General features: G+C 42.5%; 2 protein-coding genes and 2 long non-coding RNA genes across 5 annotated transcripts; 2 read left to right on the forward strand and 2 right to left on the reverse strand.

Annotated features, from left to right (window-relative positions):
• Positions 1–1,223: 1,223 nt before the first annotated feature.
• On the forward strand, positions 1,224–7,731 carry LOC4332884 (putative MO25-like protein At4g17270). The gene is made up of 11 exons (XM_015777292.3): positions 1,224–1,413; positions 2,065–2,229; positions 2,308–2,426; positions 2,725–2,799; positions 5,745–5,838; positions 5,939–5,998; positions 6,253–6,318; positions 6,393–6,491; positions 6,829–6,873; positions 7,101–7,203; positions 7,367–7,731. Exons 1-11 carry the CDS (start codon positions 1,303–1,305, stop codon positions 7,438–7,440), a joined length of 1,011 nt encoding a protein of 336 aa, XP_015632778.1. The 5' UTR covers positions 1,224–1,302; the 3' UTR covers positions 7,441–7,731.
• A 1,484-nt stretch (positions 7,732–9,215) lies between these two features.
• On the forward strand, positions 9,216–12,067 carry LOC107280382 (uncharacterized). Its single transcript, XR_003241388.2, has 3 exons — positions 9,216–9,885; positions 10,685–10,740; positions 11,463–12,067. It is a non-coding gene; the product is annotated as an uncharacterized lncRNA (long non-coding RNA).
• A 1,012-nt stretch (positions 12,068–13,079) lies between these two features.
• LOC107280363 (uncharacterized) lies at positions 13,080–16,215 on the reverse strand. Of its 2 annotated transcripts, none has more exons than XR_010739847.1 (4): positions 16,066–16,215; positions 15,739–15,824; positions 14,960–15,022; positions 13,080–13,540 (listed from the first exon to the last, which is right to left on the reverse strand). It is a non-coding gene; the product is annotated as an uncharacterized lncRNA (long non-coding RNA). The 2 variants fall into 2 exon arrangements; XR_010739846.1 differs by having other exon boundaries at positions 13,400–13,540; positions 15,739–15,821; positions 16,066–16,210.
• A 5,784-nt stretch (positions 16,216–21,999) lies between these two features.
• LOC9271815 (arabinogalactan protein 1-like) lies at positions 22,000–22,926 on the reverse strand. The gene has a single exon (XM_015773683.2). The coding sequence runs from the start codon at positions 22,827–22,829 to the stop codon at positions 22,212–22,214; it is 618 nt and encodes a 205-aa protein (XP_015629169.1). The 5' UTR covers positions 22,830–22,926; the 3' UTR covers positions 22,000–22,211.
• Between the last annotated feature and the right edge of the window lie 933 nt (positions 22,927–23,859).

The raw sequence follows: 23,859 nt of genomic DNA on the forward strand, positions 1-23,859 counted from the left end.
GATAATTTTGTTATCAAATCTATAGTTTTCTGATACTTTTTAAATCTATAATTTTACGATAATTTTGTTGCTAAATCTATAGTTTTATGATACGCCGATTTAAATATTTAGTTTTGTGATAATTTGGTCAACATATCTGTAATTTTGTGAAATTTACTCAATAACTTATGGTGGTCTAGGAGTGAGCAGAAACTAGCCATGCAAACAAACATAACTACATGACTAGGTTACTCAACCTATCAATTCTAGGAGAAGCTAAGATAAAAAAAATGCAAGGAAAACAAGAAAAACAAAAGTTGGAGATCACATGTTCTTTTGCATGTCAACGGGGGCAAAGGCAAGTCTAGAGTAGCTACTATGGCTTAAGCCATAGTCTTATCTCCAAAATTAAGTTTAGATCCATTTAGATCACAAGTAAATTTAGGAGAAAATCAACAACCTATCAATTAAGCCATAGCTTAGTCTTAGGCTTCAATAATTTCTAGCTCCGCCACCGCATATCAGATGCATCGATATAGAAGAGCTTTACCGTAAAGGCAATATGGCATGAACCTATTGCCCGTTGGCCCTCTTTCGGCTATTATAGGACCATATATTCAACCATATATTATGGTTTCGATGAATAGGACCATATATTCAACCATGTATTGTGGTTTAGACGAATGTTGAATATATGGTCATATTTGTCGAAACCATAATATGTGCACTCCTACTGCTGTTGCTTTTTTTTCTTCTTCTGTAAATCCGGTTTGGATGCTGATGTTCACAATTTTCTTTGACTATTTGTACACATGAAGTTGTGTAGTAATTCTCATTGAACCAAGACATCATTAAGGATATGCACCTATGTTATGCTGGAGCATGACTTATGCTTATATTTATAAGTCAAAATTTAAACTTTAGAACTTAAAGTTTGAATTTGATTTTTTTTCATTGTAGTTTATTTGACATCATTTTCATTTGAGTCGTTAAGAATACATATATAAAAGTTTTCCTCACGAATGATCTTTTATTTGCTAATAAGCGATTCGGATAAGCATTTGAATAAACAAAACAATGGGTAAAAAACATCATCGAAAGGAAGAGAAGAGAAACCAAAAATAAAAATAAAAAGGGAAAAAAGAAGCAAAAAAGTTAAATAAGAGGGGGTTAAAGGCAAAACGGCCCTGGGCGGGGGTTGCCTTGCCAATAAGAAAGGGCCATCGCAGCCGCCTCTCTGACCCGCGATAGCATAGCAACACCGTAATTCCGTTCCGTTCCGTTCCGTTCCGTCGCCCCCCCCGGCCGGCGAGGGCGAGGGCGATGTCCTTCTTCTTCCGCATGGCGTCGCGGCTGCGGCCGTCGACGCCGGAGGAGGTGGTCCGCTCCATCAAGGACTCCTTCCAGGCCCTCCACACCAAGAACGGCGCCAGGGTAAAAATCCCCCTTCTCCTCTCCTCTCTTCTCCTCTGTTTTTCCTCTTCTCTTCTTGGCCCGCCGCTCGCCGCCGCGTCCGACGATCAAGGCAGGGGATCCGTGCGTGCCCGATCCCGGATTAGCCCCCTTCATCACGCATGCAGCTGGAGGTAGATCAAAACCGGCGATCTTGCTGCCCGTTGGTCGGATGGTAAAGACTTTTCTTTCCTCGGCGTGAGGATCATTTCTTCGTAATTGAGGGGCACCTGAGCCTTTTAGCGGTGAGATTGCTCATTGCGGCCTATTGTTGGCGAGATTATCTCTGGGCATGTCAGTATATGTTTAAGTGGGGAGATGCAGCGTTATTCATTGTAATTCTCGAACCAAAGGTTTCAGCAAACCTGGTGATAATAGTACGAGTTCCTTTTTTGTGCTTTTTTTTTAAGTCTTGTGGTTGTGGCAGAATGTGTAATTGTGTATTATTTCGGTAGATTGTTCAATGGTCCAGAAACCAGTGAATTTTAGATCAGGATGATTGTAAGGTTTGCTGTGCTCAGTCATGTCATGATATTGTTCATCATGTTTGTTCACTCTATTGTGAAGATTTCTTGTACTGCTGTACATAGTTTGAAATTCCGAATGCATCCTGATTCACTTTTTTAACATTAGGCTCTAGAAGAGGTTGAGAAAAACCTCTCGTCATTGAGGCAAATGCTGTCTGGTGATGGAGAAGCAGAACCAAATCAAGAACAAGTCTTGCAAATAACCCTTGAGATTTGCAAGGAGGATGTCCTTTCCCTCTTTGTTCAGAATCTGCCTTCGCTTGGTTGGGGAGTAAGTGTTTTATCACTTAAAATCTGTTTGCATTCTCCATTTAACCAGCCTGTTGAAATCGTTAGCTCTGAATTGCAGGTACGAAAAGATCTGGTTCACTGCTGGTGCATTTTGCTCAGGCAGAAGTTTGATGAGAGCTACTGCTGTGTGAAGTACATTGAGAACCATCTGGAGCTTTTAGATTTCCTAGTTGGCTGGTAACACATCAATTTCTTGACTTAATATCACAGATAATCTTTCGAACTTCTAGTACAATTCTGTAGTAATAACATGATCGTTCAGATATTTACAGGATATTGACTACTCACGGCCTTTAGTCAGTCAGTTGTCACATTTTCTCCTTTATAAACTTTTGTAATTGTTGGTTATTGCTTTAGCCATAGCGTACATTCAAAGTGTCCTGCACTTTGGAGCCTAGCTTGTGGTTTCTTGGTCATTTTCTGCCTACAGTGTATCTTTTGAAGGATAATTATAATTGATCAACTCTTGTGACAGCTACAAGAACTTGGACGTTGCACTGAATTGCGGGAACATGTTGAGAGAATGCATAAAATACCCAACACTTACAAAGTAAGGGTTTAAAGTTTCCATTCAGTTGGGACATTATTCTGTCTTGCAATTTTACTAACATTATCGTGCCTGCCTTTATTTTACATGATATGTGGTTAATCCTATATAAATGTCTAAGGTATGATATTAAATGAACAAGTGCTTGAACTGTTGATTTTTCTTTCGTTTGCTACGAACTCTCTGGTTTTAAATGACAATGAAACATAAAAATGGCTTATTATTTAATGGCAGTAATCATGAAAAACAGAATTCTAACATCATGAAAGTGATTTCCTATGTTTGTGCCTGCTACTAAAAAACCACTGTTGCACCTTATGCATTGTTAATTTGTTATATAATATTTATGTTACTAGACATGTCTTTGTTTCTTCAATAGTATTATTATATTGGTAGGCTAATGTTTCTTCACCAGAATTATAAGTCTGTCACCACTTAACGTTTCAAAGAAGCTTTGCACGCTCACATCCTTCCGATTTTTTTATTTATAAGAACTAATCCTTCACAAATTAAATAAGTAGTAATTATCTGTAGGGATTTACCAAAGTAGTAAGGATGCTATTGTCATCAGCGTCCAGGTGTGGACGCTGTTAGAATACACGTCCAGCTCGGGACGCACTTCCTAACAGCGTCCACAGTCTGGTGCGACCCAATGTGCCTTACCACGCCGGCCACTGCAAGTGCTTGTTGACATCTCCTGCTAGCGAGCCTTCGTGTTGTCCTAAGCAACGTTAGCTCGATCACTTTGTTGGCGATTGAGCATGTTTAATTACTTAATTATATGCTATCACTGCCTTTGAAGTGCCCACGCATGCGTTAGCTTTTTCTTTATCTGGTCCGGCTGCCTCTAAAACAGATATATAGCTTGTTGTTGGATCAATCAATTTGTAGTTATATATAGGTATGTCGATTCATTTTAATAGCGCTGCACATCGTATCAACGTAATATGGTTCTAGATAAATTATACTCATATATTTCAATAATCTAGCCAACTGTGTCAATTACAAAGACAGGACAAACAATCTGGATAGATACAATGCGTTCTTGCATCAACCAGGCAAACAAAACGATTCAAACCAAGTATATATCCGGACACTAGATAAGTTCTTATACATACGAAGAAACATCCACAATCTAAAAAAGCTCACTTAAATATATAAGCTAGTTGCACTGTGCTTCTTGAAACTTTTCTTGGCACTCAACTACTTGTGTTGAACTTCCCGAAAACGTAAATCAAACGAAAATGTTAGTTTTACCAAGATGAAGTAAGGCAGCTAGCTGATTCTCACAGAGTTACTGTTTGTTTTGTTGAGTCACTAGCTTGGCCTCCGCTATCTTCTGTGTGGGCACTCCTATCTCCATGCTCTATACTGCAATCCTGAGTATACCCAATAGTCAAATACTTCATTGTATTGATAATTTTGGAGAACTTGACGTTTAAATGCAAAAAACTGAGGGCAAAAAGAAGTTGAAGAAATAGGTAGACTAAAAACATTTCTCGTATTCTGAAATCTTTATACTTTGCGTGCTGACCATGAGGCATCCATATAACAAATCACTGAGATAATTAGTAGTCATGCACCTCTGGTAGTTTGTATTTTCATAAACGCTTTCCCGTGCTAGACATTTCACAAAAGTTAGTAACATTACTATTAGATTCATCTTCCATGTTGTACATATGAAAAGGAAGTATATAGCATAAGAGTCGAGTATAATTATAAAACTGAATATATCATCAGTTCCATTTATGCATGGAAGTAGTATCGACTGTATGGACTGCTGTTGTAGGACTAGCACATATATAAGGACTTTGAAAGACACTAGGAACCAGATCCAATCAAACATTTTAGTAATGTGATGGTCAGGTTAATATATATACTCAATACAAAAGGCATGAATTAATGAACCTTCGAGAACACCTTAGGTCTGAATCCCTCATGTTCCTCTGCAGCTAGAAATGGGATGTGTTTCATGTAATAATCCTGATATCAAAATTCAGTATGATAGAGCTTATTTCTGTGCTCTACAGAAATTAGTGACCAGCATATTGGAGATCAGTCCATCAACAAACGAATATCAGAAGGCAGGAAAAATGCATGATGTCACCTGCATCTTGGCAAAGAGTAGTATGAACAGGATGTCAGGATTAACTTCAATAAGTGAGATTAAGGTGCACTTGGAAAGGATTTTATGCCTTTTCAGATCTCAACAGAACCATGGCACCACAAACAACAATAGTAAATCTATCAGGATGAAACAATCTTATTGCTGAAACAATCGACCACACAAAAAACCTGACTAGGGTCCGCATAGAGGATGTCGCTGTCGAGCGGTCACTGGTGGCGGCGGCCTCCGGCGCAAGGAGGCAAATGACAGCGGTACGCCGCCTGCGGCGACGCACAGCAGCTATCTGGGGTGGAAGCGGACGGCGGAGGCGATGAGAGCAGGTTCCGCCACTGGATTGGAGGAGGGCAGCGGCAGCGGACAAGAGGCGCCGCGCCACCGCTGAGAGGGTCGAGACGAGACGGATTCTCTTCTCGATTTATTTTCGATTTATTTTCCCCTTTTTGATTTTCTTCAAATGATAATAACCGAATGTTGAACGAGGCTGACGGGATGCTGGACGTCGTTCAATACAGCGTCCAGGTCTGGACATTGTTACGAAGAGCGTCCATTCCTGGACGCTATAGCGCTTAGCGTCCATCCTACAATTAAAATTTCCCTCTATCATTTACTAGATATTTAATTAATAGGTTGTTAATTATTATATATAAAAAAATGGGCACATCCTTACCACGCGCACAGAGTATGTAGTATAACAGATCAACAGTACAGAATTACCTGAAGTAGAAAGAATTAATAAGAATTACCTGGATTAGAAAGAATTAATAATCATAATAATCATTTTATTAATTTGCATGAATTTGACTTTGTCGCCCACTTTCAGATACATATTGGATTCCAGTAGCTTCGAACTGTTTTTTGAGTATGTGGAGCTGCCAAACTTCGATATTGCTTCTGATGCTCTGAACACCTTCAAGGTTAATCCAAATTTTCAGATTTACAAGTATAGAAACTAAAGAATTATATTGGAGGTCGAAGAATCAAGATTGATGGTTGTTCTTGACAAGATGGTTGCAGGATCTGCTTACCAAACATGAAACAGTTGTTGCTGAGTTCTTGAGTTCCCACTACGAGCAGGTGGTCTGAAATATACTCTATTTTCATGACAGAAAAATAAAACAACAAAATTTTCTTGTGAGTTTTTTAATATATATATTATTGATATTCCAGTGGATCAAAACGATTGCATTGCATGCCAACTGTTGTTTGCCAAATGACCTACAAAATCTGTTTTCCAACTTTGCGAAAACCTGAATCGTATTACTAACATACTTGAGAAGTTGAGATATTCCATTTGTTCTGTGTCTTTCTGATTGTATAATCTTGTACAGTTCTTTGAACTCTACACAAGGCTCTTAACATCACCTAATTATGTAACAAGAAGACAATCAGTGAAGGTTAGACTACGTTCAGCCGTTCTTTGATCATCATTCAATTTATATGAAATTTAAAGTGATCTATCTTGTCTCAGTTCCTTTCGGAATTTCTGTTGGAGGCTCCAAACGCTCGAATAATGAAGCGTTATATTACGGAAGTTCGTTTCTTAAATATTATGATTACTCTACTGAAGGTATTCTTTATAATCTTCTTACTATTCATTCATAAACTATTTAACAACAGACTATGGTAGTAAGCCAGTTACATCCTTTTGTTTGAGCATTTTGCTACTCTTGAACACAAGTTTCTACCCCTTATCTGAAGAGCACCAGCGGTTGTCCTCCTTCCATACATAGAAGTACATAAAAAAGATATGTTTATTTTAAATAAATTGTTGCAGATCTTCTGAAACCATCAAGTGAACAAATCTTCGCATTTATTTATAAGTTCACTTTCTGCATAATAGTCAAAATTTCCATTGATTTTTTTTGGGGGTCTTCCATGTCACTACTAACCTGCAGCCTTTGTAGGATTCAAGCAAAAATATCAGAATATGCGCCTTCCATGTTTTTAAGGTATTATATTTGATTGTGTGCATATTCTGTAGGTACATAACATGAAGTACACATAGGATAAATTGATGTGCACTCAAACAAAACGACACATAAACACGCACAACAAGGCCTGTTTAGTTTGAATATTCAAAAATTTCTGTTACATTGATCAGAATGTAGTAGTTCAGTTAAGATGATGCTGAAAAATTGAAAAATTGATGGGTTCTTTTTTCTTTGTGATACCACAGGTTTTTGTTGCCAATCCGAACAAGCCTCGCAGTATCATCGAGGCTTTGATCGAAAATCGCAGAGAACTGCTGAAGCTACTCCAAAATCTTCCTACAAGTAAAGGTAGCCGCGGCGCTTGATTGTTTGATATGCTATTACCTCCACTTCGGTTCAAATTCAAAAGGACCGAAATTGTTTTCGCTAAAGCACCATAAGGTCATACCAGTTATGTAAGGAAATGTTTTTTGGATGTGTTTGATAGAACTGATTTCACTTCATTTCATAGGCGAAGATGAACTTGATGAGGAGAGGAATCTAATCATTCAGGGGATTCAGAAGCTGGCCTGCTCATCAGCATAGACACTTGAATTAATGGAATAGCTGGTTTAGGGAAACTGCCTTTACTGAAAATACATGACAGGGTGTGCCTATAAGAATTGCGTCTTTTTGGAGTTTGAAATGAAATAGTTGCAAATAGATGCACAATACAAAATGAGTGCAACGAATTTTGTTCTTTAGGGACAGTACTAATGTTGATATGTTTTTTTCTCTGTTATGTGTTGTGTACTGCATATTCACAATCTAGATTGTAGAGCACTGTTGATACTAATGGGTTACAGTTTCTGAGAATACGTATGATTCAAATTCAAATTCCGTCACAAAAACAATTAAATTCAGCTTCCAAAACCCTGAGATGACATGCATGGTTGGAGTGATTGACAAAATCTGAATTCATGCAACTACCAAGTTACCCCCAAGGAAGAATCCGAAAGGTAGCAAAAACATGATAATGGGAAGATTCAATCGTAGTCTCATTCAGAATTCAGAAATCAATATATTCAACCGTATAGTCTCATTCAGAATTGAAGATTCAATCGTAGTCTCATTCAGAATTCACAAATCAATATATTCAACCGTAGGCTCATTCAGAATTCAGAAATCAAAAATCAATATATTCAACCGTAGTCAATCGCCGCGGCCACCGGAGAGGTAGCAATCACGCAGTAGCACCAGAGAGACTGAGATTGAGGAGGAGGACGACGAGGAGGGCACCAGAGAGACTGAGATTGAGGAGGAGGACGACGAGGAGGGCACCAGAGAGACTAAGATTGAGTAGGAGGAGGACGAGGAGGAGAAGGGAGGAGGGGTAGCAATCACGCAGTAGCACCAGACAGACCGAGATTGAGGAGGAGGAGGAGGACGAGGACGATGAGAAGGGTAGGAGTAGACTGGCTTACTCAAAGCCGTGAGAATTCCCTGGCCGGAATCCTCAGATCCCACACCTGGTCTACCAGCAACTTGGCTCGGCGAAGATAATCGATCATCGTAGGGCGCGGGTGCCGCTCCGTGGTGATCGCCGTGGCGACATCCTCCAGCAACTCCCCAAGCAGATGCACGATCTCCTCTATGGCGGCGCTGCCGAGGTGCAGGCGGCGCAGCTTCGTCCCGGCGTCGAGGAGGCGTGTCGTGAGGGGGAGATGATCTGGTCCAGGAGAGGGGCGGCGGTGGCGATCACGCGGTGGACACGAACCATAGCGTTGAGGTGCTCTATGCCCTCCACCTCCCAGTGCATCCCGTCGATCTTCATCTGCTGCCGGAGGAGAGCGCGCATCCTCCTGGCATGGCGGATGCGCCACAAGCACCTGATGCTGACGGTGAGGCCGATTCTGTCGCCGTGCGTGCGAAGAAGAGCCTTGACGTCGCCCAGCGATCGGATAACCCTAACCATGGCGATCGCGGGAGCACTCCTCGATTGGTCTCTCTCTCTCTCCGCTCGGCGGCGGTGGGGAGCGTACGGGATTGGTTTGCGAGAGGGAGTGGGGGGGTTCGAAATTTGGAGAGGCGGTGGAGGGGAGGGGTATTTAACGCCGATATCTTGCTTGTCGAGCACGATTTTGGAAATGACTAACGAAGGCGAGGCGGTGGTGGAGCTCGCCGTCCGACCGGCCGGTTGAGCAGAGTAGTGTGCGCATTGCTTGTGGCACAAGTATGATTCGCTGATGCGAGCGGCGAGGCATCGTTGATGGGAGGAGCGGGAATGGTTGGGGGAAGTGTAAGCTGGACAGCGCGCGCATGGGCATCGGTTTCCTTCTTAGCTGTGCGCGTGTGCGCATGGAAGAGGAAGACGATGGAGTCGAGGAGGAAGAAGAGGAAGGCCCCCATCACATCTCGACCATCCAATGTGTATGTGTAGAGAAAAAGTTGCCTTCCCACGCCACGCCACGCGACGCGACGCGCGAGGCATTGGCGCGCGCCCGCCTACGCCTACCCTGTTGCCCGTGTACCACGCGCGCCGCATTCGCGTCACCGACGACGAGACGACAACCACCGCCGCCGCTACGCGCCCAAGCCGACACCCCAACGGCAACCGCTTCAGCCCTCGAATCCCGGCGGCCTGCACTGCACCCCGCGCCGGCCGCCTCAACGTTCCCTCGTCGAATCCAGGGGAACCCGCAGCGACATCCGCCCATCGGCCATGGTTTGGGTCCTCCGCCTTCGCCGGCGGCGCCCAGAGAGGAGAGGGTGCCAGATCTTTGCGGCAAAATCCATGGATGAGACGGCGGCGGCGGCGGGAGACGGGGAGAGGGGCCTACTGGCCTAGGGCAGAAGCGGAGCGGCATTTGTTTCCCCCGCCTCCGCCTCCCCCTCCTGTGCGCGTCGTCGTCTTCCCCTCCGGTGGCGTGGCGTGGCGTGGCGCCCCGCGCTTCGTAGCCTCCCCCAGTACTGCTCCTGCTCCGTCACCACGGGATCCGGCCTCCGGCGCCACGCGGCCCTCGCCTGCGAGGACCCCGTCGACGAGACGAGGTGCGTGCGTTTTCACCTTGCTCCGTTCGTTCGGCTCGTCAAAGTCGCCAAATCATCTCACCGTTGTTGATACAACTTACTAGCATACTGTTTCGAGGAGTTGGACACACTTTATTAATTTGTTCAAATCCGTTGCTTAGCAATTACCCCTACTACATTATTTTACATTTTACATGTGGGGAATAGTTCTGTGGATAAAATTGAGTTCAGAATTAATGAGCTGGTTTTTCCTTTAGCATCACCTGCTTTGGTTAATTGGTTTCCTGCTTTGGATTCTAGTAATTTCTAAGGCACCTGTCGAGAAGAATGAAATGGTGATCTTCTATCGATGCCCAAAATGTTTTACGGAACGCGGATTGCCTAGTTGACACTACATTAGATCCAGAAATCAGGCAATATACAGTGACCCGCCGTTGTAGATAGATGAGCATGCTGAGAAGCTCCGTGGAAATCGATTCAGATGTATGCATGACTGGATCTAAAAGATTACTAGCTAGCTATTGTATACTCCCTCCGTTTCGAAATGTTTGACGCCGTTGACTTTTTAGCACATGTTTGACCGTTCGTCTTATTCAAAAAATTTAAATAATTATTAATTCTTTTCCTATCATTTGATTCATTGTTAAATATATTTTTATGTAGGCATATAACTTTACATATTTCACAAAAGTTTTTGAATAAGACGAACGGTCAAACATGTGCTAAAAAGTCAACGGTGTCAAACATTTCAAAACGGAGGGAGTATATTAATTAGACTGTGTCATCTGAGATGTGACCATACTACTGATCATATGTTCAGGCATGCCGCTGGAGGTATACAATGTGAGTCGGCATCAGCTTTTGTTCTCTCTGAAGGTGAAGGTTTCCAGAATGTATTTGGTATTGCAAGTTTGCAACACTTTTTATTTGTTGTTTGATGCTTTTGAGGAAAATATAGAGTTGAGCATGTTTAGGTAGTGTGCATTCATTAGGACCAACTGGTCATCAAATTCTTGTTGTGCTTGCATTGGTTATATGGTGGCAGTGGCCAGCACTCAGAAATATCTGGATTCTGGAGCAATTCTCAGATGGTAGCTGTTTTGAAGGAATGAAGTTTGTATTTGACCATAGGTTGTTACTCCATATATGCAGCTAACAATGTAGTTGTTAGTTGTTACTCAATTCCGTAGTGGAACTGTTTTCATAAAAAAATTCTTACATTGTACACTGCTAACTCTTGTTCTGGTTTGGATAGGATTACAGTGGGAAGCCTTAAAAAAGAACACACATGGAACTTGTTTGCTATTTTCTTAGAAAATAGATAAAAACCCGACCTCTACATCCAAAAAGGGATGTATGCAGCCAAGGAACTTGTTTGCTCTGCAGTTCTTCTTTTGATAACTATTTGAATTCATATCGGTGTCGCTGCAGCCATTGTAGAATGCTGGTCCTAATAGAGTGACAGGTTGATATAATCCTAATTTCATGTTTCTTTCTGTGAAGTAACATTTGTTGATTGGCATCTTAACTTCAGCTATTTGAATATGCAGTTCTATGCCACGGCATCTATTCACCAATCTTCTTACTTTCTTCTCCAGGATTCCACTTAGGAGTATGTACGTGAGTTATGCCAAAAGAATGTAAAGCCAGGCTGCCAAACGTCACCAAGGCAAGCCAAATAGAGACAGAGCTAATAGATTCTTCTGACTTTGGAAAACCAGCGATTATTAAATAAATTGTAACCTCTAAAACTCCCAGGAATAATGGCGACTGTTAGGTTCTGTATCAGTTTGCTTTTGTACTATCCTGAATACTAAATCCGTCCTAAAATAAATGCAGCCATAAATATCCGTGTTTAGCGCTTTGACCATCCGTCTTATTTAAAAAATTTATGAAAAATATTAAAAAAATTAGTCACACATAAAGTACTATTCATGTTTTATTATCTAATAACAATAAAAATACCTCTTTTTTTAAATAAGACGAACAGTCAAACGTTGAACATGAATAGCGCTAAAACTGCACTTATTTTGGGACGGAGGGAGTATATGCTATTTTTCCTCACAAGTATCTCAGTACTATGAAAGATGTGGTGCAGATGAAGAAGAGATTCAGACATTCAGTACCGTGAGGTCAAAGCTGTCTTTGTACTTTTGTCATGTAAACTGCAGGTTTAATTCCATATTGTTTCAACCTCTCTGCATTTCTTTTGAATGGGCATGCATGCGTACTGTTATTCCATTCGTTTCAGTCTACAAGTTTCTTGAATTTCTTGCACCGGGCTTTCTTTAATGTGTGGAGGCGATGATTGAATGGATATAGAAATATAATCATTTATATATTCATGCCAATCTATAGCCAAATATTGGATGCTTGAATTTTGTTTATTAGGTAAAAATTACATGTACCGGTTTAAATGGGTGGATAGATAATACATCTTGTTTTTGGGGAGAGAGGAGGCAGACGGTATTCTATATTTTTACATACAAAAATTGGATGACAATAGCTAGACGTAAAGGGAGTTTAAGCAAAGTCCTCGACATCAGCTCAATAGGATATGTCAAAAATTTTAACTGTACTGTGCTGCTTTGTAGGGAAAAAAAATGAGTTAGAGCTTTGAATGGAATATGAATTTGAAGCTTTGAACTGACTGGAATCATGCGTTATAGCTAATTTATGTTTTTTTATTATTACAACCTACAAAAATGGCACCTTCAGCTGCTTTGTCAGTTCCATTTTTTCTTTTGGATGGCCTGTTTGGGAAACAGGGATTTATTTCAAGTCCCTGTCACATCGGATGTTTGGACACTAATTTAGAGTTTTAAACATACACTAAATACAAAACCTATTCCATAACCTTGGACTAATTTGCGAGACGAATCTTTTAAGTCTAATTATGTCATGATTTGACAATGTGATGCTACGGTAAACTTTTCATAATTATAGATTAATTAGGCTTAAAAAATTCGTCTCGCAGATTAGCTCTCATTTATGAAATTAGTTTTTTTATTAGTATATATTTAATACTCCAAATTAACGTCCAAACATCCGATATGACATGAACTAAAAAGTTTTAGCCATATAGGTTGACACCATCAGGAACTGAAATTTCCGACAATGCTCACTCTGAGGATAGGATACCCTGGGGACTGCAGAGAAAACAAATTAATGCGTGTGATGTGAAGGCATAAACTACATATATATTATCCTCCAAATAGTTATAGCTATCATCGTATATATTATCCATGAAATCTCCATTTCGAATGTGTGGCGTCCCCAAACCTCGCGGGTCCGGAGGCCACGATACTGTACCTGTGTAACATGTACCAGTCCCAGGATACACAAGCTGATACACACAGAACATCGGTGATCCAAAGCAATCTAATAATATTACATTACTAGGATGGTCCTTACGTAAGTTGCCATCATGGATAGACCCCAGATGGACATCAATACGACACCAAAGACAATAACAAAAGTGACAAAAACAGAGCGGAAGCGAACAACGGAAGGCGACTTAACGACTAAGCGCTAGGCTAGACACCTAAGTGATTAACTTATTCCACAGGCACGGTTTGGGAACTAGGCCCGAAACCCTAAAAGTCTTCATAGTTGGCGTGCTCCTAAAGATACTCCTCTGCGGTTGGATCATATCCTCCTTCTTCGTCTTCAAAGCCTATTATAATTATATATAGAGCAAGGGTGAGTACTTTCGTACTCAGCAAGCCATAGGGAAGATGACATGTGCGGCTACCAAAGGAGGCAGAAGTTTTCATTTGCGAAAACCAGCCATTTCTCTAAAGGTTTCTTTTGCAAAACTCTAGTGTGTCAAGTTTTAGTTATCGGAAAGAGGCTCACGCTTCAATCCATTCCACAAGTTGCTTTGCAACAACGTGTCACAGGTAATTAGTGAATATGTATACTTCTACCAACACCTTAGTTCTCATAAAATTTTCTCCAACTCTTGCACTTATCTCCACTGTACTTCTCCCCGAGCCGTCTCAGCTCAAAACACCACGAGCCATCTCAGCTCAAAGCACCACGAGCCATCTTAGCTCAAATCACCTCTCAACCAAACAGTCCAGCTCCTACACACACTATGATAACAATCGACATCCCAGATCACACATACCTGTTCCAAACCACTCAGGTTTGTCGTCTGCCACACAGGCTGGCTCTAGAACAGTTCCCATCCCACAAACCAATTTCACAAAGCATTTACAAACAACACTACGCTAAGAGAATAACCTCATATTTGCTCTTAACCGTGGGCACGGCTGTTCGAACAGTTTAAACTCTGCAGAGGTCGTACGCTTTACCCACACGACACGAAACTGACACCGGTCACCCGTCGGCACCGGAAGTTCATTGCAAGGCCTTTCCAAAGCTAGTCCATAAAAAATCCCATGCCACATAGTTGGTCGCACGACAAGCATCAGGCAGTCTCAGCCCTCGTCTACTTAGGGTACACTAGGGATCCTACACCTATTGGTACCGTATCGCCACAATAGAGGCGGGCCACACATGGCCAAAGATCTCATCAAACACACACAACTTCGTCTCCTCATCCCCAGTGTCCCACTACTATTGGCATACAAGATAATCATGGACTAACTAAGTACTTCTCCATGGATATCCCATAATACCCGTGTGGTCGCACTGTAAGATGCTTGGATGGAATTCCCAAAGGAATCGGTCCTTAACGACAATACATAACCAGCCACACAGGCTCAGCCTACATAACATCAGGGTTCGCAAACTAGTTTTACTTTGCAAACACACCGACACTGAACATCAGGTTTTGAATAGTTGATTGGAAATCCAGGTTTCCCACACGACAATACAATAGTGGCAGGGCTAAGCCCAACTACCTCGACGTCCAGACCTGTAGGGTAAGACATCGGCGCGTAATATGTGGAGCTATCAAGGACATGGTATTCAATATCCTACAGAGTATAAATGCGACTAATCGGTAGGTCCATCGGATGCATTCACAAACCGAGGCCAAACAGTTTCACGTGTAACTTAAGCATGCACATTTACAAACAACATAATTTTGCACATATAGGAAATAGTATGGTCAAAGGTAGCTTGCCTTGGTCCTATGGTGGTTCTTCCTCGTCGAGAACAGCTTCCGAATCGACCGCGGGATTGGCAACTATATGCGAAAAAGAGAAAATCAACACAAGGGCTAATAAAATAGCTCAAACAGTAAGATTTAATACTGCCATCCAATAAATCTCATTTTAGGAAAAAATATGGAAGTTGAACGGAGTCAATCGGAGTGACGGTTTAGGAGATATGATTTTTGGAAGATTATATGATTTTATGGACAAAGGAAAAAAGAGTTTCTTTATGGGAAAAAGGAATATTTTGGAATAAACCCCTCGTGGGGCCCACTGTCAGTGGCACCGGGAGGGATCGGCCCACGGTAGACCGTGTCCACGGAGGGCGCGGCGCAAAGGAGTGGTTTATTCCGCCGCTCTGGCGTGTTGATTCTGTAGTTTTTTTTCTCCTACTTAATACAAAGGTGTGCAATTCTTTTGCACATTCCCTTAAAAGATGGATTATGACAGGATGAAATTTGTCCATTTGTATTTCCAGGCTTTTAACTGGGGCGATCAAAGCTCTCCAGGTTTTTAAAAACTGGACCTTCTAAATGAACTCTTCTATTATGGTTGGTAATAGGCCATGTAATTAAACTCAAGAAAGCTATAGACTTACTCCTTAATGTCATAATAGCAAAGTAGAAGGTCTGTTCTTAAATTTCGGTTTAGCTATCTATAGGTCGACCAAATTGTGCAGTTACAGCAGTCATACAGATATTCCACTTGTGATATAAATCTTCCGTAATCAATAGTTTGCAACACATACCTCTGGAAAGTTTGGCCATGAATATCTTAATCTTTTACCACATTGATAATTATTACCCTTTCTTTCAGAAGCAATCGATCCATCTGCTGCAAATCAAGTATTGTTATGAACAATACAGATATTAGCAGGTCTTTAACAGCAGGAAACACGGTTTTAACAGAATTTCGAGTGAAGAGGTAGTAAAATAGCGGGGGGGGGGGGGGGGGGATCTTGAACAGCAGAAACACAAAGTTTAAGGAGATATTTCGAGTGAAGAGTCTGGTGTGGCAGGCAGAGATAGATAGATCGATCGATAGCCGAGAGGATCGAACAGGGAAGGAGGCTTACCGCGGGGTTTCTGCGCCTTCTGACGACGTCGGCGCCACTCCCGCTGCCGCTGCCTAGCCATGAGCCGCTTCAGCGATAGCATCCCCATTGATGATGTTGATCATAATTGATACCACCACGGTGGTTCGTCTCCAGATCGAGACGGGAAATACCTCAGATCAATCCCTCGATCTGCCCTGCCCGACCGAGGGAACTCGCGTCGGCGGCGGCGGCGAGGAAGACGACGACGGCGACGGCGACGAAAAGGAGAAAACCGGACGAGGAGCGGACATGCGCAGCCCAGCCCAAGGCAAAGCGTTCCTATGAAAGCGACACGGCCCAAAATCGCGCTGGACGGCACACGCCGTATCAGCCAGCCAGCCTATTTGTAGTTGGAATAGTTCACTGTGAGTCCCTTAATTATTGGCAGAATCTAATTCGTATCCCGGAACCACACCGAATATGTCGGGAGAGCACTACGTGTCGGACGTACGGCGCGAGACGAAAAATTGGACGCATCCATGAGCCATCCGATCCGCGCGCTCGCCGTCAACCGATTTGATGTCATCAAGAATACATGCATGTAAAACAAATTTTAGACTATTTTTTCTCTTAAATTATATTATGTATCCAAATCATGATCCAATTACACCATCAAATTCGTTACAATTAAATATTTAAAATAAGACCACACATGGATATATTCCGATGAAATTTTTTTAGCTTATTATTGAATTATTTTTAAATGTTGCACGCTGTTCCACCAAATATATCGAAATTGTTTCACTAGGTAGATAGAAAATATTTCAATCGTTTAAATCGGGTGCTGTTTCACTTTATATAAAAACAATGTTTCAGAAAATAGTGAAAGAATGTTTTAAGTCATTGCAACATTTGATCCATACAAAGTGAAACATTATAAGTACACTAGGCGAAACATTTTTGGTGGTACAAAAAATAAAACGAATTCCCTTAATAGAGGGTGTCCATAATATGTGGGTGATTTATTGCAAAAGAATATTTTAATTCACTGCAACATTAGATCTATACACAGTGAAACATTGTGAGTACATTAGGTGAAATATTTTTAGTGGAACAAAACATTAAACGGATTCCCTTAATAGAGGGTTTCCATAATATGTGGGTGATTTGTTGTAACGGAATATGTAGTGGGGACACGTGGCAGCACGAGGACGCGTGTGGGAGAGACGTGGTGGGCCCTGGCGGCTGGCATTCTCTGTGTCCTGAGCGTCCGACGCAAATCATAGGATCGGACGTCCGGGACGAAGCGTTTTCCGAAAGTCTTCGTTGGCCCGACGACTACAATGAGAGCGGTACGGCTCGTACGTCTGATATCCTACCAAATATCGGACGCCCAGCCCAGCTCTGAGCGTATGTGCATGTGCATGTTGCTGCACTTTATTTTTCACTCCACAATCATGAGGAATCTTTCCATCTGACGTCTCATGTCCCAACAAAAATTGGTTGGTCAAATGTTCCTAGTTGACCATTGAGTGAAACATCAAATTATATATGGTGAAACAAAAAATCAGCAACTGAGACATTTAAAAATTTTATGAAACATGATGAAGATACACGTTGAAACATGTCGCTACCACATATGAAACAACTAGTGTTAACGGATTGAAACATATGTTTTTCTTTTATCAAAATATAATCATATGATATCTTGTTATAAAGATTTAATTACAACGAATACAACGGTGTGATCAGATTATAGATTGGATAATTAGTTTATGAGAAAAATCATTTTAAAGCTCGCAAAAATGCATACATGTATGCATGTATGAGGTGGAGAGAGATGGGAGGGTAGTGGCAAGTATTTCCGTGAATTTTATGAAACACAATAAAAACATATGCTGAAACATATTGCTATAACGTATGAAACATAAAGTATTAATGGTTTGAAACATATGTTTTTCTTTAATCGGAATATAATCATGTGATATCTTGTTATAAAGATTTAATTCTAATGAATATAACGGTGCAATCGGATTTTAGATTGGATAAGTAGTTTAGGAGAAAAAAAATTTAAAAAATTGACACATGCATATGCATGGTTGAAATTAGCAGTAGATACTCCAACGTGGGAAGCATCGGCGTGGTGTCCGATTTTCTTGTCTTGTTCGGACGGCCGATTACAAGCATTTTTCAATATGGGGTCGACCCTCCATCTATTAAAACCAATACAATTTAACTCCTTTGGTGGTTTTAGAGGATGGTTTCGCTAACGTGACGCTCTACATAGTGGTGTTGACCTGGTTTTCGTTCTACTGGCGCTTATGTTACATTAGAATTAAAAAAATACGTAGGACCCATTTACCATTCACAAAAGAAATATTATAGGACCCACACATCAGTCTCTCTTTCTCTCTCTCCCCCTTGGGTTGTCTGCGGGGATAGCTGGAGCGGCATGGCGGGGGCTCCGGCCTCGGTGGCTTTCAAAGCCTCCTTCTTCACAACAGGATCCAAAATCCCGCCCTAGAGTTCATCTACCTCCCCTTCCAAAACTTCTTATCCTTCTCCTTCTTGCTAATCTCTATCGATCCATCCATCCATTGCCTCACAAGCACCTCATTCTTTTTTCCTTTGATTCTTCGCTGCTAACGCCACCAAAACAGACAACAGATTTACAGCAAACAGAAATAACCCCCACCAAAAATAAGGGAGAATATTTTTTAAAAAAAAAGGAAGCAAAATTAAGGAAGGGCCTAATATCAAATAATTAGAAGGGGTGAGGCTTTGAACCCAGGTCGTCTAGCCCACCACCTTGTAAAGATAGCCGAAAGACCCCTGGGCGTTTCTCAACTTTTTTTTGGGAGGGGGAGGGGGTGTTAGCGTTCTCCGTTGTGACGAGATGCATGCGCTCACTGTGGACGCCACTGCACCTGTCGCGCATGCCTTCACATGCGACACGAAACGCTTCCCTACGCCACTGCTAGGCCATGCCACCCCCGCAGCGGCGGTGGCGGAGAAGCCGAACACGACTACGTGGTTGGCCTACCTCTCGTCCGCACACTGTACAACGTGGATGGCTGGGCGCGCCATACTTCTTTGCCATGCAACGTTGTTGTGCGCCCGCACGACGCTGCCACGTTGCCCGGGCATGAGTTCAACCTTACCAAGGTGGTGGCCAAGGCCACCGGCCCATGCTCCGGTGGCGGGCTTGGACTACCACTTCCCCTGCCGATGCAGTTCCCTGACTTGCTCCGCCACCGCTACCGCCGCCGCTCCACCGCCCACCCTCCCGCCGCCTGCCACCTGGGGCTTCAGCTCTCACCGTAGACGACCGGATAGGGAGAGAAAGGGGAGAGAGAGAGGGGGGAGGAGGAAGGAGAAAGAGAGGCTGACATGTGGGATCCCCATGTCAATGGGTCCCACAATATTTCTTTTGTGAATGATAAATGGGTCCCACGTATTTTTTAATTCTAATGTTATATAAGCGTCACGCCAACACCGCCACATAGGAGCCACGTCAATGAAACTGCCTTCAAAATCACCAAGGGAGTTAAAATTACACCACTTTTAATAGTTGAGGGGTCGAGATATTCGGTATTGCGGTTTAAGGTTATGAATTATATTCAACCACTAGGTACGTAAGGGAGTCAAAGTGGACTTATTCCTTTGCACTTCCCCTTTGTTCCCGCTGGTCTAAAAGTTTTTCGAAAACGATTAGGCTTGGGCACCCCATGCCTAACGAAATATCGAGTGCCTTGTCAGTCGCTCATTCCGCATGCCTTCTCTTCACCGCCGACCTCACCCGCACCGCCACCGCCTGCACCGGCTTTCGCTGCGTCATCACTGAGCCCTCCTTCCTCCATCGGATACGCGCCATCAACAACCCACCACTGCTCGCAATGTTGTCAATTTCACCTACCCCTTCCTCTCGTCGTCCTTGGATCTCTGGCGCACCGCGACATTTCTTGATGGCCATGTCCTCTTCTTCTGTGACCCTGACGGCCCCCGCTAAGACCGAAGGTGAGCACCGAGAGGTAGTTGTCGGCAACCCTGTGTTCGCCGGAGAGGAGAAAGATGCAGTCCAAACCAGTTTTTTTTTTGTGTGTGTTTCAGCTAGTGTACTCGTGTTTGGATCAAATATTGCAGTGGATATTTTAATAATGTTTCATATTTTAATCGTTGATGTACACAGAGTTTGTTGATGTTTCAATGGTTAGAAATCAATGTTTTATATGCTGTAGCAGAATGTTTGAAGTGTGATTCGGTTATGTTTCATTGTTTTAAATGCTGATTTTTTTTCTCAAGTACTGATACATTTTCTTACAAAGAGGTGAAACAATACCCGATTTTTGAGGAAATATTGCAATGGGGTTTTGATGGTGTTTCATATCCATGTCCTTGACTGATATGGATTGTTGGTGTTCTATTAGGGTGAAATTGGATGTTTCATATGTTATATCAAAATGTTTCAGTCGTAGTTCAAATGTGTTCCAACATTTTAAGAGATTGAAACATTTTCGATCTAGCATATGAAACTTTTTTTCCGATTAGTAAAACAACGCCTGATTTTCGAGAAACAAAACGAACGCCCAATTAATAGTTACTTCAAAGGTTTTTGTCCGTTTGGCACAGTCTCAACTCTAGCTTTACCTCTTGTGAAGCTAGAACCAAACCAAATGGTTTCAGCTCCGTCCAAAATCACTACAACAAATATACCTTGTAGAGACATTTTAACAAATATACCTTGTAGAGACATTTTCCTAATACTATAGAGACATTTATAAAATGCCTTCACAGTGTTATAGATACATTTTGAAGAGTGTCTCATAAGTGCCTTTTGGTGTATTGTCTCTACAAACTAAGAGTCATTTTGTAAGATGTCTCTATGCAAATAGAGGCACTTTGTAGAGGCATTAATATGTTGAGGCAACTATAGCAAATCAATATGAAAAAAAAGAAAAATATTATCCCTTACCAATCCTTGAACTCATGACCTCTTGAATTGACTATTTTTTATCTTCAATACACTAACCATCTCAACCTCATTTAATTACATATAAATATATGATTTGTGTTACTTATATCTAATTACTTGATATATATTAATATTTGAAAAAAAAATGCCTTTACATCGTTTAAAACGCCTTAAGAAAATGCCTTTACATATGAGGCAAATTTTAAAGTGCCGAAAGGATGTCTCTACAAGATAAATTTAACAAAGTATCCTAAAAATGTCTCTAAAGTGTCTCTAGAGTAAAAATATTTTAGGCAATTTTCAAAGTGCCTCTAAAAAGTGTCTCTAAACTATAGAGCTTCAAAACTTAGAAGCATTTTGATTAAAGGCATTTTGAAAATTGTCTCTACAAAAGAGCCTCTATATAAGGTTTTTGTTGTAGTGAATGGAAGTGCAACTGGCTGAAGTGCTCTCACAATCAACATTTATCTAGCCACATCATTCTATGAATTTTGATCGTTGAAGGGCAAAACGGAAGTCTCAGCTGATGTGAAATTGAAGTTAAAAGACCTTTAATTCTCCTCTATTAATATGCATTTCATCGTTGTAGTTATAATACGTTCATGCAGGTTAGTTGGAAGATTATCAATCTCCCCAGCCATATGACTGAGGAGTTGAAAGTCCATTTTAGTTATCACGTAGCAACGTGCAAACCGTTGCTGACCTATTATTTTTTATTAGGACGGATGAAAAATTTTCACCTCTTCTTTTGCAAAAAGAAAACAAAATCTGACCTATTGCTATGAATCAATCGCAAAAGTTCAAAAAAAAACGATGTTGCTTCTGCTTCACACAGATTTTGCATAAAGCAGTGTTACAAAGCTTATGGAAATATACTACCTTCTTTTCTAATATATGACGTTGTACTTTTAAAACATTAACCATTCTTATTATTCCAACTTTTTAAAAATATAAAGTTATTTAAGTCAGACTTAAAGATCATTTAATTTATCAAGTCATAATAAGAGAAATAATAATTACATAATATTTTTAAATAAGATGGATGATCAAACATATATTAAAATTCAGCGATGTCATACGTTAAAAAACAATAACGGATAGAGTACTTAGGTTCACACAAAGTCCTCAAGGTACATATTTTTCAGTAGTTAGTTATTGGGTTGCTTCTGCTTCACACTACGGTGGCCATGGATGTGTGAATTGTGATGTGTCTCTACTTGGAGGAGAAGGCCTTGCGCACTCTGGAGCTCACCCTGGTCTTCCCCTTCCCTTGCTGCTCCTTGTCACCATCGCCCTCCTTCGCGTCCGCCGCGGCGGTGGTGACATCAGCGGCAGCAGCAGCAGCCGGCGGCGGCACGGGCACCGGAATCCCCGGTGGCGGCCTCGTCGTCGTTGCCGCCACCTTCTCGGCGGCAGGTGCGCTCCCGGTCGTCGACGCATGTGCATGCCCATGGCGACGCGACGGTGGCGGCGGCCTTGCAGCCGGCGCCGACGGCAACACGACAGGCGCCGGAGCGTTGCCGCCCGCAGGCTTGGCAGCCGGTTTCACTACCGCCGGCGGCAGCACGACGGGCGCCGGAGCGTGGCCTGCCGCCGGTGGCAGCACCGGCCTCGGTGGGCCGCCGCCGTGCGTCGTCGTCGTCGCAGGCTGCATGTCTACTGTACTTCCAGGCGCACCACCACCACCGTCGTCGTCCTGGCCGTGGCGGACGCCGAGGCGGCGGAGAGGCCGGAACGCCGGGCGGGCGTGGAAAGCTCTCTGGAGCCTGTCACAGAAGCTCGGCGGCTTCTCGCCGGCGGCGCCGGCAGACTCCTTCTTCTCCGTCTGCATCCTGCACAAACTACAAACTAAGTCTTCAACTGCAGCGAAATGGAGACTGAACTCGTAGTGTTTATATAGGCCAAAAAAAAAAGAAGAAAAAAAATTACTAACTTACAAGCGAAGTGAACCGAATGGAGTGCATTGTGTTGTATCCCTTCTTTTTTTTCTTCAGATACCCAGCGCACAAACTAAAAAGACGGCGTATCATGCATGAACCGACGAGAAATGGCATCGCATTCTCCACATCCACAAGACAAAAGGACAACAAAAGTGTCTCCTTTTAAACCGTCGATCTCCACCGCCAGCTTGACAAATTAGATGTTCAGTTAATGAATTAATTAACCGTGAAGAAGAGCATGACACAGTGTAACATAGATCACCACAAGTCCACTAATGTTCACACGTGGAGAAAAGTTTGGTGTAGCATGAAATTAATTAGTACTATTAATTCTTTAGATCTAATTCACATCCGCACGTTGCGCAACCTTTAGATCTAATTCTTTAGCTAGGCTCGATTCACACTTCGAGGTCATCCAATTTTATGTGCCCATACAACACATCCCATTTGCACATATGTTATTACTAGTATAACACAACTATAAATTAGCACATATTTTAATCTATCATGCATATGTACGAAACTCTAGCCGCCCGCCACCACCCACTCCCCCTCATCCTCCGCCTCGCCACCGTCGGAGCACGTTGCCTTCTCTAGGCGGCGAGCATGGGATTGTGGTAGTAGGGCCAAACCTTGGCGAGGCTCGCCTCCTGCGCAAGGGAGACGGTGAGGAGCACGACAAGCTGAAGGCGCGGGGCGCTGGTATAGTGCCGTCACATCTAGATCCGGTGCGTGGTTGGATCCGGCGTCTCCGCGTCAATTTTGGCCAAGGTAGCAGTTGACGCACCTGCGAGTGTCGGATGGCCGGCGTGGCTAGCAGCAGTGATAATAGGAGGTAGCGGGCTCCTCCACCTCCTGCCCCGTCACCGCTCGAGCCACTGGATGGCACCGGTGCAACCTAGGGAAGTCGCTGGATCTGGG

The sequence above is a fragment of the Oryza sativa genome, chromosome 3 (genome assembly GCF_034140825.1).
Source record: "Oryza sativa Japonica Group chromosome 3, ASM3414082v1".
NCBI lineage: Eukaryota > Viridiplantae > Streptophyta > Magnoliopsida > Poales > Poaceae > Oryza > Oryza sativa.